This window comes from Candoia aspera, chromosome 7 (assembly GCF_035149785.1).
Source record: "Candoia aspera isolate rCanAsp1 chromosome 7, rCanAsp1.hap2, whole genome shotgun sequence".
NCBI classification, from domain to species: domain Eukaryota; kingdom Metazoa; phylum Chordata; class Lepidosauria; order Squamata; family Boidae; genus Candoia; species Candoia aspera.
The window spans coordinates 17,971,563-17,985,718 of NC_086159.1; the positions used below are offsets into that span (position 1 = coordinate 17,971,563).

The window sequence follows — 14,156 nt, forward strand, 5'->3', positions numbered from 1 at the left end:
CTTTTAGCTTCTACTGTGATTAACTCCCAAGCATTTGTCAGCTGTTGGTTTATTGCAGTTGAACTGGAAATAAGGAGATTTTTAATCCTGTACTTTTTACTCTGTTACAAGGAATCTCTGCATCCTCTTTTTTAATCCACTGTACAATGGGAAAGTAATCTGTTTTCTAATGTTTTTCATACTGGATTCATAGTTTCCCTTCACATAGTCATTCTGCTTTACTTTAGTTTCTTTCCTTTTCCTTTTCCTCCATGCACATTTTTCCCCAAGACCCCATCTTGACAATACCAAAAAATGGTCGGTCACCCATTCAAAGCCTCTCATCACTTTAATTCTCTCAATATTTCACCATAAAAAGTCATATTAATATTTTTAGATTTAGATTCCTTTCTATGCTATGTGTACACATAAATAAACTTATCCTTAAATCATGTATTTGTTTTTTATATATAATTTTATTAAAGATTTTAATTACAGTAGTAAAAATTATGACAAACTAAACTCAGAGAGAGGAAGGAAAGTAAAAAGAGAGAGTAAAAAGTACAAAGAAAAAGTAAAAAAAAGAAAATAGGAAAGAGTGAAATAAAGAAGAAGAAAAGAAACATATAAAGAAGTGACTTCCAGTCTTCATCACAACAAGTATAAATAAGTTTGGTAGCTCTTCACCCCCTATAAGGTTACAAACAGATATCTCTTCTTCCCATAACCCATCCTTATCTGTAAGCAAATCCATAAGACATCAATTTTCCAATCCTGGTGTCAGCAAAAAGTCTGTACAGGATTGCCAGAATTTCAAAAAATATATTTTATTTTAACTTTGATCAAATAAACCAACTTTATATTCCTTCCTTTTACCTCTGATAATCTTAATCTTTAGTTCATTCAAGTATTGTCGTAAGATTTGATCTCTCTTCAATTCTTCTTTGTCCCATTGCAGAGGCTTCTTTGAGGCTTTAACAAGCCTCTTTTGTAAATCCAATAAAAATACATTATCCAGGTCATTCTCTTGGTTTATCACTTGTATTTTCCTTTTAATTTTTAAAATTTCAGCCAGTTTCTTTTGTATATCCAGTAAAGAGTCATTATCCAGGTGATTCTCTTGGCCTGCTACTTTTATTTCCACTTTAAATACCTTCTCTGTCTTGTAATCCACCCTTTTTTAAATTCAATATTTCTGATTCCACTATTTCTGCATCAAGCAAGGTTTGTTTCACATCTGTCATTCCTTCATTAATATCCTTTAAACATTGTCTATCCATAAAAGCAGACATCATTACTGATATTGTTGATATTGTGACTACTAATTTATCCTTTAATATTTCAAATGTTATAGTGTTTGTGTCATTTTATAAATCCCAGTCCTAATCAAAACCAAAGGTGGTATTTTTTCTCTTTTGCTGGAATCTTTAGTCCCCCCTAGTGTCCAATTTAAATCATAAGGTCACTAATCTCTATTATGACTTACAGCAGACAAAATAATTCTGGTTCCCACAAAAAGCTGTTTATTTTATGTAGTTAATTACAAAATCTTATAGTAAAAGTTTCAATATTCCAAATTTTTCTGGTCCCTTAATTCATTTATAATTTTCTTGATTCAAAATATTATTTAGCTTTTTGCCATTTATTTCAAATTCTTTAAGTTCTTAAACTTATAGTTATTTTTTCTTTTGTTCAGAAATGAAGACAGACTCACCGGGTGGCTAAATATGCAATTTTAGGAAGTTATTAGAAGTGAGGTTTACAAACTTAGTGTCCTTTAAAAGGTTCCACTGTGGTTGTGCTGACTGATCCCTTTTCCTCCTGGCACTCAAACCCATTGGGGACTGCTGTCCAATGGTCTCCTCACAAGAAGCAGCCATCTGGAGCACATGTTGGCAATCTCCCATCTCCTTGTCCAGAGAAGTTCCAAAGAACCAGTCTACTCACCAGAAGGGCAAGGAATTAAGCATAAGATGAGGTGCCACCTTCATCAGCCAGAGAGCCCAGCAGGAGGAGCAGCCAAACCGTCTGGTGTGGAGATTAATGTCTGAGTATGTTGATTCAGTCGACCTCATCTCCCAGTGCTTGACTTGGCCTGCCCCTTCCTTGGTCAGGGATTGGTTGTTGTCCAATTTAGATTACACCCTGGTCACCTGTACTCCACCAAGCAGAGGTACATGCAGTATGTATTGGTACTGTGGACAATTGGGCAAGGAGGTATGGGGGTGGTGCCAGACTTTTTGCCACATGAACAGGTTAAAAGTAGTTTACCCCCTTTCCCACTTATCTATTTATACTTGGACTTCTCCCAGGGTAGAAAACTGACCCAAAGCTATGTAGATGAATCTTCTACCTAACACCAGGATACTCCCTAAAAGCACATTGGCAAAGACCCAGACATATCCAGTTAATGATATTCTTGTCACTTGGCCCAAGGGCAAACTTATCATAAAAAAAAAGTGATTTAAAATATGAAAGTTAGTGAAGGACACCTGCACTGGTGGTGGTGGGGTTAGGCATAGACCACCTAGAGCAGCCTTTCTCAACTTTTTGACCCTGGAGGAACCATTAATATTTTTTCAGGCCTCAGGGAACCTTTCAGGCTCAAATACAGGCCAGAAGTTACAAAATTATTATATTCATTAATGGGTAGGCCTGTATATATGCATTAACAGTTGTAACGACCAGCTGCTTGAGCATTCACTCAATGATAGTTCACAAGCTTTAGTTGAGTAACTGTTTAATGAAATGAAATGCCTGGTACATAGCCAAAGTTGCGAATAAAGAATTCCCACATGTTCTACAGTTTAAAATCACAAGCCTCTATTCCCTCCCCTTCAACTCCCTGCTTGGGCATGCCCTCCTTGGTGCCAGCATCTGGTCCAATGGTTTCTGCCTGGTGACCTTGGGCAAAAAGGCACCTAACCCAAACAACATATTTCACACAGCAATCTCGCTCCCCCTTCCTGCTGGCGACTCGTAGTCTGCTGACACGGATGTCTGGAAATGAAGGCGATCGATTGTTGTGTTAACATTTGATCGGGGAGTGTGACAACAGTGTTCTTAAACTAAAAAGAAAGAATGAAACTTACCTCTTTAATGTGAAGTTGCCTGAATTTGAAATAATTTTTTAAAATAAATCGTGATCTCCCAGAGAACCCTTAGTGACCTCTCGCAGAACCCGAGGGTTTTATGGAACCCTGGTTGAGAAACCCTGATCTAGAAGGTGCTACACCCCATTGGACCAGTTGGGGGTGTTGCCTGCTGCCTTGAAGGAGCCTCTGGTGGTAGATCGATTATGTGCCATCAAGCCATTTTTGACTGCTAGTGACCACATAGATAAATTTTCTCCATGATCTGTCATTAGAATGGGTATGTATTTGGCTGATGTTTCCCTTATGCTTCTCTCTGTGTACTTTAAACCTTGTAGCAAATAAACTTCCTAGCAGTGGTTATTGCCTCTGAATCCTAAAACAACCTCTTGGCTTGGCTGGCCGCCACCGCCAAGACACAGTATGTAGACATACTATATATAAAATATGATACCAATACAGAAAAAGCTAAACACGACACACTGTGCTTTCCTAACCCAACTTCACAAGCACAATAGTTGCTCCCAGGTTTTCCCTGTGATTGGAACAGACAGTATTTATTCCATAGCAACCAGCTTGTGAAATAGCAGGTGAAGTCTACAGGCTGTGCTTTTATCCCAAGTACTGATGGAATGAATCTCAGCTTCTATTTATAACAACACAATCAGAACTGTACCTGCAGCTGAAACATAAAATATACAGATTTAAAGCAGCACTGTAATTTTCCTGCTTTACTTTACTGTCAGAGGAAACAAGGGTATGAATCATATAATGACAAAGCAAAAGATGCTGGTATAGTTTTGTTTATTTCAACAAAGCTAAGACATGCGCATGATTTTGCATTGAGACTGTAGGGAGTGACTCCTGGATTGATAAGGTATTCTTGACTCTGATGTTTTCATTTCATATAGCACTTTGCTTGATCTACTATATACTGTATTTCTCTGTGATGCATTATATTAAGGAAAGGCTTGATGATGTCTTGTCATTTAGTTAATATATTTGTTTTACTTCCATAAGGAGGAAACAAGGGGGACCAAGATATAGGGTCACACAAACAAAGTATATCGGGTAACTCAGACAAGTGGCTGAAGATCAAGACTGTAAACATTTGCAAAGGTGAGGCCATGGGCAATATCATGAGAGGGACCCTCATGAGGGTCTCTGATAAAGCTGTGCCCAAGACCCCTTCCCATTATATCTAGGGACCCCCATTAAGATTATGGGAAGTAGTATTACCTAAAAGGAAGGTGGGTTGCATAATTTGTGTGAAGTGATCTTAAAATGAGGGAGTATGTTTGTGGACCAATCTACAGCAGAAGGAAATAAGCACCAGAAGGAAAGCCCAATTCCAAGGATGTGGTTTGACAGCTTGTATAACAAGAAAAGATAACAGGACTTTCTGGGGTAGAGTGATGCTGAGCGGTTCTTCAACACTGTTGCAATGTAGACTCATGTCTAGCCCTCTCCTGCTTCCTTGCTTCCTGCATTCAGTATCCTGTCTCCTTCACAGACCAGAGGAAATTATAACATAGCCTTGCAGGATCATGGACCTTAGCAATCCATTTAACATGTAACTAAACCTGGTAAGACCATTCATCCAATGCTCTATTGGAGTGTTTAGCAGAGACCAATCCTGCAACAGGTGCTCTGACCGAGGAATGAAGACTAGCACCTTATCTATTACTCATAAATTCTCTGCAGAATGAGAATGAGATGTTGTGCTTTTGGCAAAGGATGCCCTTTGACCACAAGATGTTGGCTTGACCATCCAGGCTTGTTCATTCATCATTCCTGGGGAAGTAGTTGATTTGCTGAGTTGTCCATTGTAATGGCAAATTATGTAATCAACACAGCAATAAATAAACCTTTGGGATTATTAGGCCCAAAACTAATGAAGGTTGTCTGAGTGAATGATTGAGCATTGGGAATATTCCTGTGATCTAACAGGAAAACACCTTTGGGAATGAAAGAGAAGATGTGATGTAGCTAAAAGAGGAGGCATCTTATAGAGAGATTGCTATGGCACTGGGATGCAAATCCACTCAAAAACTAAAGATTATCATGTTTTATGATGGCATAAATATTGGTAGTTACTCTATTTTCCATCCTCTACCCTTCTTTTAACATTCCTATTAGAAATGATGTCACATTTGGCATTACTGACTCTGTAGAAAGTAGAAAAAATAGAACACTGCTTTGAAGTTGATCAGATTAAGTACGTCTATATAATACTCCACATTAATTATAATTGCATAGAATGTAAGAACATCCATGCTGGATCAGCTTGAGACTCATCTTAGTTTAGCATCTGTTTCTCACACTGGACAACATATCTCAGGGTGCTTGAGATGTATCCTTTCCCCATTGTGCTTTCCTGCGCCTGGAATTTGGAGGCATATTGTCTCCAACCCAGAGGAGACATTGACCAGTAGCACTTGATAGACTGTTCTTCAAGAGTTTACCCAACTGCCTTTGAAAACCATTCAAGTTAGTGGCCAGAACTTTCCCTTGTGGCAATATATTCCAGAGATTAATTTTGTACTGTGTGAAGAAATGCTTTCTTTTGTCTATTCTAAATTTCCTTCCAGTCAGCTTTAAGATTTTGACACAGAGAAAAAAGCCTTCATGTCCACTTGCCCCATGCCATGCATGATTTTTTTATGTTTTGATCATGTCCCCCTTCAACTGTCTTATTTTTAAGCTAGAAAATCCCTGTCATTCTAAACTTTTCTTGTAAGGAAAGTGTTTAAGCTGGCTGATCATTTTGGTAGACCTCTTCTATACTTTTTCCAGCTTTTTCACATGTGGCCATCAGAACTGTGCACAGTATTCCAGATGTGAATGTCCCCTAGCTTGGTATAAAGGCATCACAATGTTAGCATTTTAATTTTTCATACCCTTTCTTAAGGATCTCCAGCATGGAATTTGCCTTTTCCACAATTTGCTTCTTTTCTTATGTAATCCAGGACAGGATACACCCCCAGCATTACTATATGGTTTGTTAAACCATGGCTTGAGGAAGAAACCACAATGGCTGAGTTCACACAACCCACCAAGCCCAGACCAAGCATATTAAGGCGCAGCAGCCTGCGTGAACCTTGTCCATGCCTCAACTGCCATATTGGGCGGGGTGCTTCACGCCTACGGCTTGTTGAAATAAGGGAGACCTGCCACCCTCTGGGGGGATGGGGCTGGTCAGGTAGGGCAACACCTGGAACCTCTCCATAGATTCAGGCCCCTTCTAGAGCTGCCTGCCTGAACAGGTCCCTTCTGCGGGGAGGTTTCTGAAACGAGGAGGAAGAAAGTCGGGAAAAGCCCTAGAGGGGCGCAGCCTTCCTCCACCTGCTCTTTACAAGCGCGGGAAGAGAGATGCCGCGAGGAGGAGGAGGAGGAGGAGGAAAAGGCGGCGCCGTCCTCGGCACCTCTGTCCTTTCGCCCAGCCGCGCGGAGGTGGGAGGAAGGGGCCGGCGAGGCGACCGGAGGCGTTCTTGGACGGTCGCTTCCCTGCCTGCGCAGCTCCGCTCCGGGAATCAATCCCGTCCGTCCGTCCTTCCAGGAGGCTGAAGCTGCACCATATATAGTCAGGGATGCTGCTTTATTGATTGACTTGTATGTCCAGCATCTGCCCCCGCCCCCTTTCGCGTTGCGGCGGCGGCGGCGGCGGCAGCAGCCGGGAGAGCGAGCGAGCGAGCGCGAGCGCGAGAGCAGGTGGACGGCTGGGAGAGACTGCGGTGAAGCTGCCCTGGAGACATGGCGGACCGGTGCCTCTGAATAAGCAAAAAATTAAGCGCGGGGGTGGGGGGCTAAAAAGGCTCTCCCCTTCCTCCCCCCACAGCGCAGTTATGCTGTCCGGAAGTGGAGCGGCCGAAGGACAAATGGTGCAGCAGCCTTGGGGGGCCTTGGACTCCTTCCCCTTATGCCTGCTTTTTCGCGTTGCATCCCATTTTCTCCCTTGGCCTTAAGCTGAGATAGCTGCCTCCTTCCCAGGAACACCCCGGGAAGAACCGCGGTCCATCCTTCCATCGGGTGGCTGCCTTCGTCCCTCCCTCTCCCCCCACTTCCCATCTGTCTCCCTCCTTTCTTTCTTTCTTTCTTTCTCTCATTCTCTCATTCTCTCTCTCTCTCCCTTTTTCCCTTTCCTCCCCCGCCCTCCACCTGCCACCGTCATCCTCCAAAGCTATGGCCGCAGAAGAAGTCTTGGAGACTGTGGACCACTATAAATCCGAGATTGTGCGGCTGACCAGAGAGCTGACAGAGACGACCCATGAAAAGATCCAAGCAGCTGAATATGGGTTGGTGGTCTTGGAAGAGAAGCTCACCCTTAAGCAGCAGTATGATGAGCTAGAAGCCGAATATGATGTCCTCAAGCAGGAGCTGGAGCAGCTGAGGGAGGTGAGTTGGCTTGGAAAACTGGCTGCTGTCATCATTCATGCCCCCCCATCTCAATACGTTACCATTTTTCTTTCTTTTTCTCTCGACTCCTGCTTGGCTTCCTTAAAATCCTTCCCTAAAGGAAAAGGAAGGAAAACACCCTTCAGATCTCTTTGCTTAGTGATATTTTCTGAACCGTTTTCATCTGAAAAGAAGTGTATTGTAGGCCAAATGTAGTTTTGGATCTGGATCTGTGAATATGATAAGACTAAAATGGCAAGATGTGATTTATAGATACAAGGATGAGCACTGATCAAAGAAGATGCTTAAAAGTTATTAGGGATCTGATATTTTAAATCTATCGCTGATCAAAATCTGGCAATACATGCATTGCTTAACTATGTATAGACACAACTTTTGTTTTTTTGATATTTGATGTAAACATATATTGCACTGAGTGGCTTGGCTCCTATTAAGAAAAGGACATTGAAAGAGACACGACCAACTTTGTATTTTTTTTAATCCAACAACTCTTTATTGTATTTGTTTACATCCTCTTATAATTTACTTGTCAATGGCATCCAATGTTAACATCTCTTTCTGTTCATAAAGATATATTTGATCAGGGGCAATCAAATCTGCCTGATCTAGCACAAACATTTGTAATGATAAGAAAATCTAATATGTATCTAATCTGTGCATGTCATTGAGCAATCTGTATTTTTTCTTTGTATATTTTGGAAAAGGTACAACCTAAGATTTATAATCTCATAATGCAGATCGCAGATAGATATTTATGATGAAATAATCAAATGGTAAATTCTAAAGAATGTTCATATTTATTTATGTTCATCTATTTTACAAATAATAGAAGCTTAAAGGTGAACTCCTATATGCACTAATATGGGAGTAAGCATAACAACATATAATACCAAATATATGTGCTCAATTGTGAGAGAAATCTCCACAGAAAACAAAAGTGGTAACTGAAATGGCTGATTTCTTCCCTAAATATTATCTGGTGTGTGGACTGTAGTGAAAACTTGACCTTGTTTCCCTCATACCTTCTGGGTCCTGCTTCTGGAAGTTAGAAGAAATTTCTGTTTATATCTGTTACCCATTAGATATGTTGGACTACAACTCTCATAATTCCCATTGAGGATAGTGAACTTGTTGAAGAAAGATGACTAGGAATACACATCTATGCAATGAAGCCTGCCTAGATGGCAGCACTTAGCCAACCATGGCTGATCTTGAAAACTTATCAGGATTGGATCCGATTAGTACTTGGGTGGGAGACCACCTGGAAATACTAGGATGATAAGTTAAACTGGAAGTTGAAAAACATTTTGCATGTGGTCAGTGGAAATGACTTCTCCATTGTTGCCAAGAAAACTACATGAATGTGGCCATGAAATCATCATGAGTTGAGTTAGACTTGAAGGAGACTTTATGAAATGAAAGTGAAATAGAGGTCAGTTGCAACTGCAGCCATGAAATGTATTTATGTAGTATGATATCAAAGGATGGTTTTGTGCACAATTGATGGCAGAATGTGATCTGGATGAGATAAGGATCAGTAGATGAGATAAGGATAAGTCCTACCACTGGGCATATGGTAGCTACAGGGAAAAACAAGGCACTGCTGAATAGCCACAGCTTCATCAGGAGCAAAAGAATGACTAGGCAGCTTGTCCATAGAGGTGGATGATATATATTAATAAACCAGGAGGTGAGGAAAAAGGAAGATCATTTCCAGTGGCAACCTGAGTATGTGGGTAATGAAAAAACTTCTAATTGCATGGAAAAGAGGTAAATCCAATGTGTTCACTTACAGCATTTTTACACTATTGACATACTATGGCATAGCTATAGTGATACATAATTTGTTTTCATTAATGATATATCACCAAATGATGCTTGGATGACATTATATAAGGAGGTCCCATTGCCCATTTTTTTAAAAATGGCAGTGGTAATTTTATAAGACTCTCTTACACATAATTCTCAATATTTTCATAAAATAGCAATTTCTGATATTGAAATCCATGGTAGCTAAATAATTTATATAAATAAGAAAGATCAACTAACATTTTGCTTAAAACATGCTCACAATCAAGCAACATGCATTGGTTCAGTGCAAGTGTAAAAGAAAAGTTAGCGAGCCTATTTTGTAAAGTGACACTTATATTTCTTCTAAAATATTTGCTCCAAACATGACTGCATTGCTTAAAAATAAAACAAAGTGTTTTCGTCACATCTTTGTGTAAATCCCATGAAGACACAGTTAGATTTACTCAACTGATTTGATTAAGGCTCATATGATTCATAAGATTTCTTTAAGCAAGTGATAGCCTTATTTGTACATGTTACAAAGAACAATGGGCTATTTTTAGTTTAACAGATTATATCCGAAATATAACCAATTAAAATCAGATTGAATTAATACCTTGATAAGCCTTATCAGTTTTGGAAATGATATTCTAATTGGATTTACCCTGCGATAATCCAGTCTTAGCACTGTGTCTATACAATGCATGTTTTATAGAGATACACAAGGCAGTATATATATTGCCTTGTAAGTAAATCGTTTAAGGAGAATTTGCATGGCTTACTGGTTTTCTACTGCACATAGGTTTTCTACTGGATGAAATACCTCTGAATCTATAACACATTTTTTTTGCAGGTTTGCTCAGCTGCCTCATGAATTGCTCCTGACTATCTTTGCATGTGTATGTATGCACAGCCACATCACACACCCTGCAGAGGCAGCCAGAAGTAACTTAGGAAGCAGCTGCATTAACCAGAAAAAAAGACGCAGCTTGCTTTTATTGAAGGAAGAGATGTAATTCTGGCACTGTTGTCATATGTTTGTTTATTTATTTATAAATAAGTTTAATAAGACCAGCCAACTCACACAGTGTGACTCTGGGTGGCGTACAGCATAAAAAAAATGAACAATAAACCAAAAGAAAAACCCCACCATATAAATTAAACATATACAATTATAAAATGGCTACCAAGCAAATAACAGAGCAAGCAGAAGGAGACTCTCATTCAACTGGCCCCTAATGTCAGGTCTTAACAGCTTTCGTAAAGGTGACCTGAGTTGGAGCCTGTCATATATGGGGGGGGGGGATCCTTCCAGAAAAAAGGGGAAACCCCAGAAGAGGCAGGCTTCCTAGGTCCATAAGGTAACAAGATTTAACAGGAGGAACTGGAGCATGCTATCCATATGCTATCAGCTAATTTTAAGAAGATGAAAATAGGTGAAATAGCTGGACCTACAGAGCCTTCCTAGGTTCACAGAATTTACAGTTTTAAAAGAAATTTTAAAACAAATCAATATTTCCATTCTATCTTTGCAAGAAAATATTTTTTCACATGTCACTTTACTAATTGGAAATTTCAAACAAAGGTTTATTCTTTGTGTTTTATAAACTTGTACCTTGGGCACTTTAAATGAATTTAGAATCCTTGTTTTATGGCAGATGTGCCTGGAAACATAAGAACATTTTAGTGTTAAAAGTTTATCTACTGAAAAAATCAGCAGACATGAGTCCTATTGAACCTTTCCAAAAGGAAAAAAATCTCGCCCCTGGCAATTTTCTTTCTTCCTGAAGTCTTCCCCTTTTGCTTCACTTACTGGACAATCCTCTCTCAATACATTTTTCCTAGATAAGTTTCTTCCCTTCACCTTCTACATTCTTGCCTCTATTTATTTGTATATTTATAGCCCATCATGAGCATTTTTGTTTCTTCTTGGATCTCTTTCTTCCTTGAGGCTGCATTCTTAAGCCCCAGTGAATTCAACAGGACTTCATTTTGCATAGACATATCTAGGTTTGTGCAAGTTTTTGCTTTCTGGGAAGGGCAGAGCAAAGGGCTGCTGCTGCTGCTGCATCAGCATCTATATCACTCCACATGTGATAGAGAGCACTCCACCTTGTTGGGCACACCGTGGCTTGCTGATTGAGCCTAGACCCAGTGAACATCTCTTCTTATGCTTAGCGATTGCAATTTAGCCTTGGTACAATGAAGTCCTCAACTTTATTGCCATTCTTTTTTTGATCTCTGATCAACATCTGACTCAGCAGTGCCAACACACTCATGTCATGTCAGTGTTGTGTGGGGAAATTTTAATCTTTTATCTCACTCACACAGACACACACACTGCCCACAGTCAGTCAGTCACTCCCTCCCTCCCTCCCTCCCTCACAGGCTTTTAGTGATTATATTTAGGCAAAGTTCTTAATAAAATATATGCATTGAATAAACAAGACAGCCACCATAGCCTGCATAGCAAGATAAACTCTAGTTAACCTCCAGGATATAGGTAAAGGTAAAGGTTTCCCTTGACATGAAGTCCAGTCGTGTCTGACTCTAGGGGGCGGTGCTCATCTCTGTCTCAAAGCCAAAGAGCCAGCGTTTGTCCATAGACACTTCCGTGGTCATGTGGCCGGCATGACTACACAGAACGCTGTTACCTGCCCGCCAAAGCGGTACCTATTAATCTACTCACATCTGCATGTTTTCGAACTGCTAGGTTGGCAGGAGCTGGGACTAGCAACGGGAGCTCACCCCATCACGCGGATTCAAACCGCCGACCTTCCGATCGGCAAGCTCAGCAGCTCAGTGGTTTAACCCGCAGCGCCACCGTGTCCCTCCAAGGATATAGACCCACTCCCTAAACCACAACTTCAGTTAGAAATGATTAAGCAGGGAGAATGCACAAGCCACATGCTGTGATAAGGAACGTCCAAGTTACTCAAATCTGCATATGTTTTAAATGTAAAACCACCAAGCCATGTATGTTAAACTATATGTTAACCAGCTTATGGATATGGATATGGATATGGATATGGATATGGATATGGAGATATATATATATATATATATATATATATGATATCCATATACACACACACACTTACTTACCTACCTGCTTACTTTTCTTTGTTCAGGACACTTTGACAGATGTGCCTCAAAGATCATAGTGTAATGAAGTTTATTATAATCTGTTCAGCATGTTACCCATTTCCAACTTTTTTCGTCCTCTGGCACTTCAGTGTCCTGAGTGATCTCCCCTATTGATGTAATAGGGGAGATCACTCAGTAAGGACAGTAATACTGTCCTTGTATAAGGGTCTCCACACTCTCCACCTTTGGCCTGACATAGCAGACTATAGGATAATTTTGAAGCAAGACTGCTGGTCACCAGTACAGAACAAGTTTATGGCTGTAGGAAAAACACTGTAGAACATTTAATTCCAGCAAAGTTATGTCAGTTTTAAGACAACTCAAGTTGAAAGGACATGAAAATGTACATGGAATCAAATAATTTGGGATGAAAAACATAATTTTTCTTTTGATTTTTTAAAAAATCCTGCCTTAACTACTGTAGAGTCATAATTTCTTTTTAAAAAGGTAGTCCTCACTTTATGAAAATAATTGGGACTGGCAACTCCATCGTTAAGTGATGCGGTCATAAAGTGAAAAATCACATGATTGTGCCGACTTACAATGGCAGTCCCAGCAACTTCGAGGACTGAAGACTCAAAGTCTTCAAAATAGGGTAAGATTTATGACTGGGAGCAAAATCATGCAGTAATTCTGCCAGTTTCGGTTAGAAAATACTGTATTGTCAACTGCTTTTGTGTGCTATTTTCAAAGCGATGTCCTAAAACTGAATTACATAAGAGGAAAGTGAGTCGTATACAGTATTTTTTTTAAAGTCCTAAACATAGTTAAAAGAATTCAGAATACCTTATGAAGATGATTTTGAATATAAGATTACATGTGAATATACATCAAGTCACATACCAGGAGGTTTGTGTGAATAAACGTCTAAATGCCTTTAGGGTAAAGCATCTACAGCAAATGGCAGCCACTAGCTGACCTTGCTTCATAAAAAAGATCAGACCTGGTTAATTCTTGGGTGGGTGGCTACCAGCAGTTCAAGGGCTAGAGGTCTGTAATATTTGGATCTGAAGCAGGGAAGGATGGCAGATTTTCTTTACCTGCCACTTCTTTAAGAAGCAGCTGATAGGTGCAGAGAGGGTGCTCATGCTGGATTCAAAGCATCAGGCTTCCCTCAGGGGACAGTGTAAACAAACTCTTCACAAATAGATTACCAAGGACACAACCTCAACTGGCCAGTCAGTCATTTTATTTTGATAATTGACCAGCAAAACAGATGTTTGAAAAAAGAGTCACATGTAACTCGTTGAATATCAGCGCAGCCTATACAGCACAGAAATAGATTAGATTAGAATAAAACAAGCTATAAAATCATATAACAATACAAGTAAAATTGTGAGTTTAAGAATTTTGGGCATAAAAATTAATATAGTCAGGCATTATGCAATTTAAATAATAAGGCAATTAAATGATTGTTTAGAATATCAGAATGGTAAAATTCCCGATCTAAAGTACAGAGCCATTATAAAGCTAAAAATTGTGGAAAAAATTGTAATATTAATATTATATCTAGAGAAAATGCAATGATGTAGTGTATAAGGACAACCTCAGCTAGTTAAGTTTGCGGTAGAAAAGATACGAAGCAATTACAAAAGAGTTTCTGTGACTGCTGTATATTTATTTATTTATTATTTATTATTCCAATTTATATCGCCGCCCGTCTCCCCCTAAAAAGGGGGACTCTGGGCGGTTTACAGGAAAATTAACCATTTAAAACATGAACATATATGA

The 14,156-nt window shown here is 39.6% G+C and overlaps 1 protein-coding gene and 1 long non-coding RNA gene across 12 annotated transcripts in view; one reads left to right on the top strand and one right to left on the bottom strand.

The window, feature by feature from the left end:
- The window catches only part of LOC134501360 (uncharacterized), a 425,249-nt gene that overhangs the window by 293,082 nt on the left and 118,011 nt on the right, over positions 1-14,156 (bottom strand). The window lies entirely within an intron of this gene.
- Positions 6,803-14,156, top strand: part of BICD1 (BICD cargo adaptor 1) — a 116,914-nt gene continuing 109,560 nt past the window's right edge. For 10 of the 11 annotated variants that reach the window (XM_063309167.1, XM_063309157.1, XM_063309162.1 and 7 more), the window contains exon 1: positions 6,803-7,466. In XM_063309167.1, the coding sequence (XP_063165237.1) occupies positions 7,254-7,466 (213 nt within the window). In that variant the 5' untranslated portion in view covers positions 6,803-7,253. Of the gene's footprint in view, positions 7,467-10,131; positions 10,327-14,156 lie in introns of those variants that run through there. The other variant, XM_063309166.1, reaches the window with a different exon arrangement.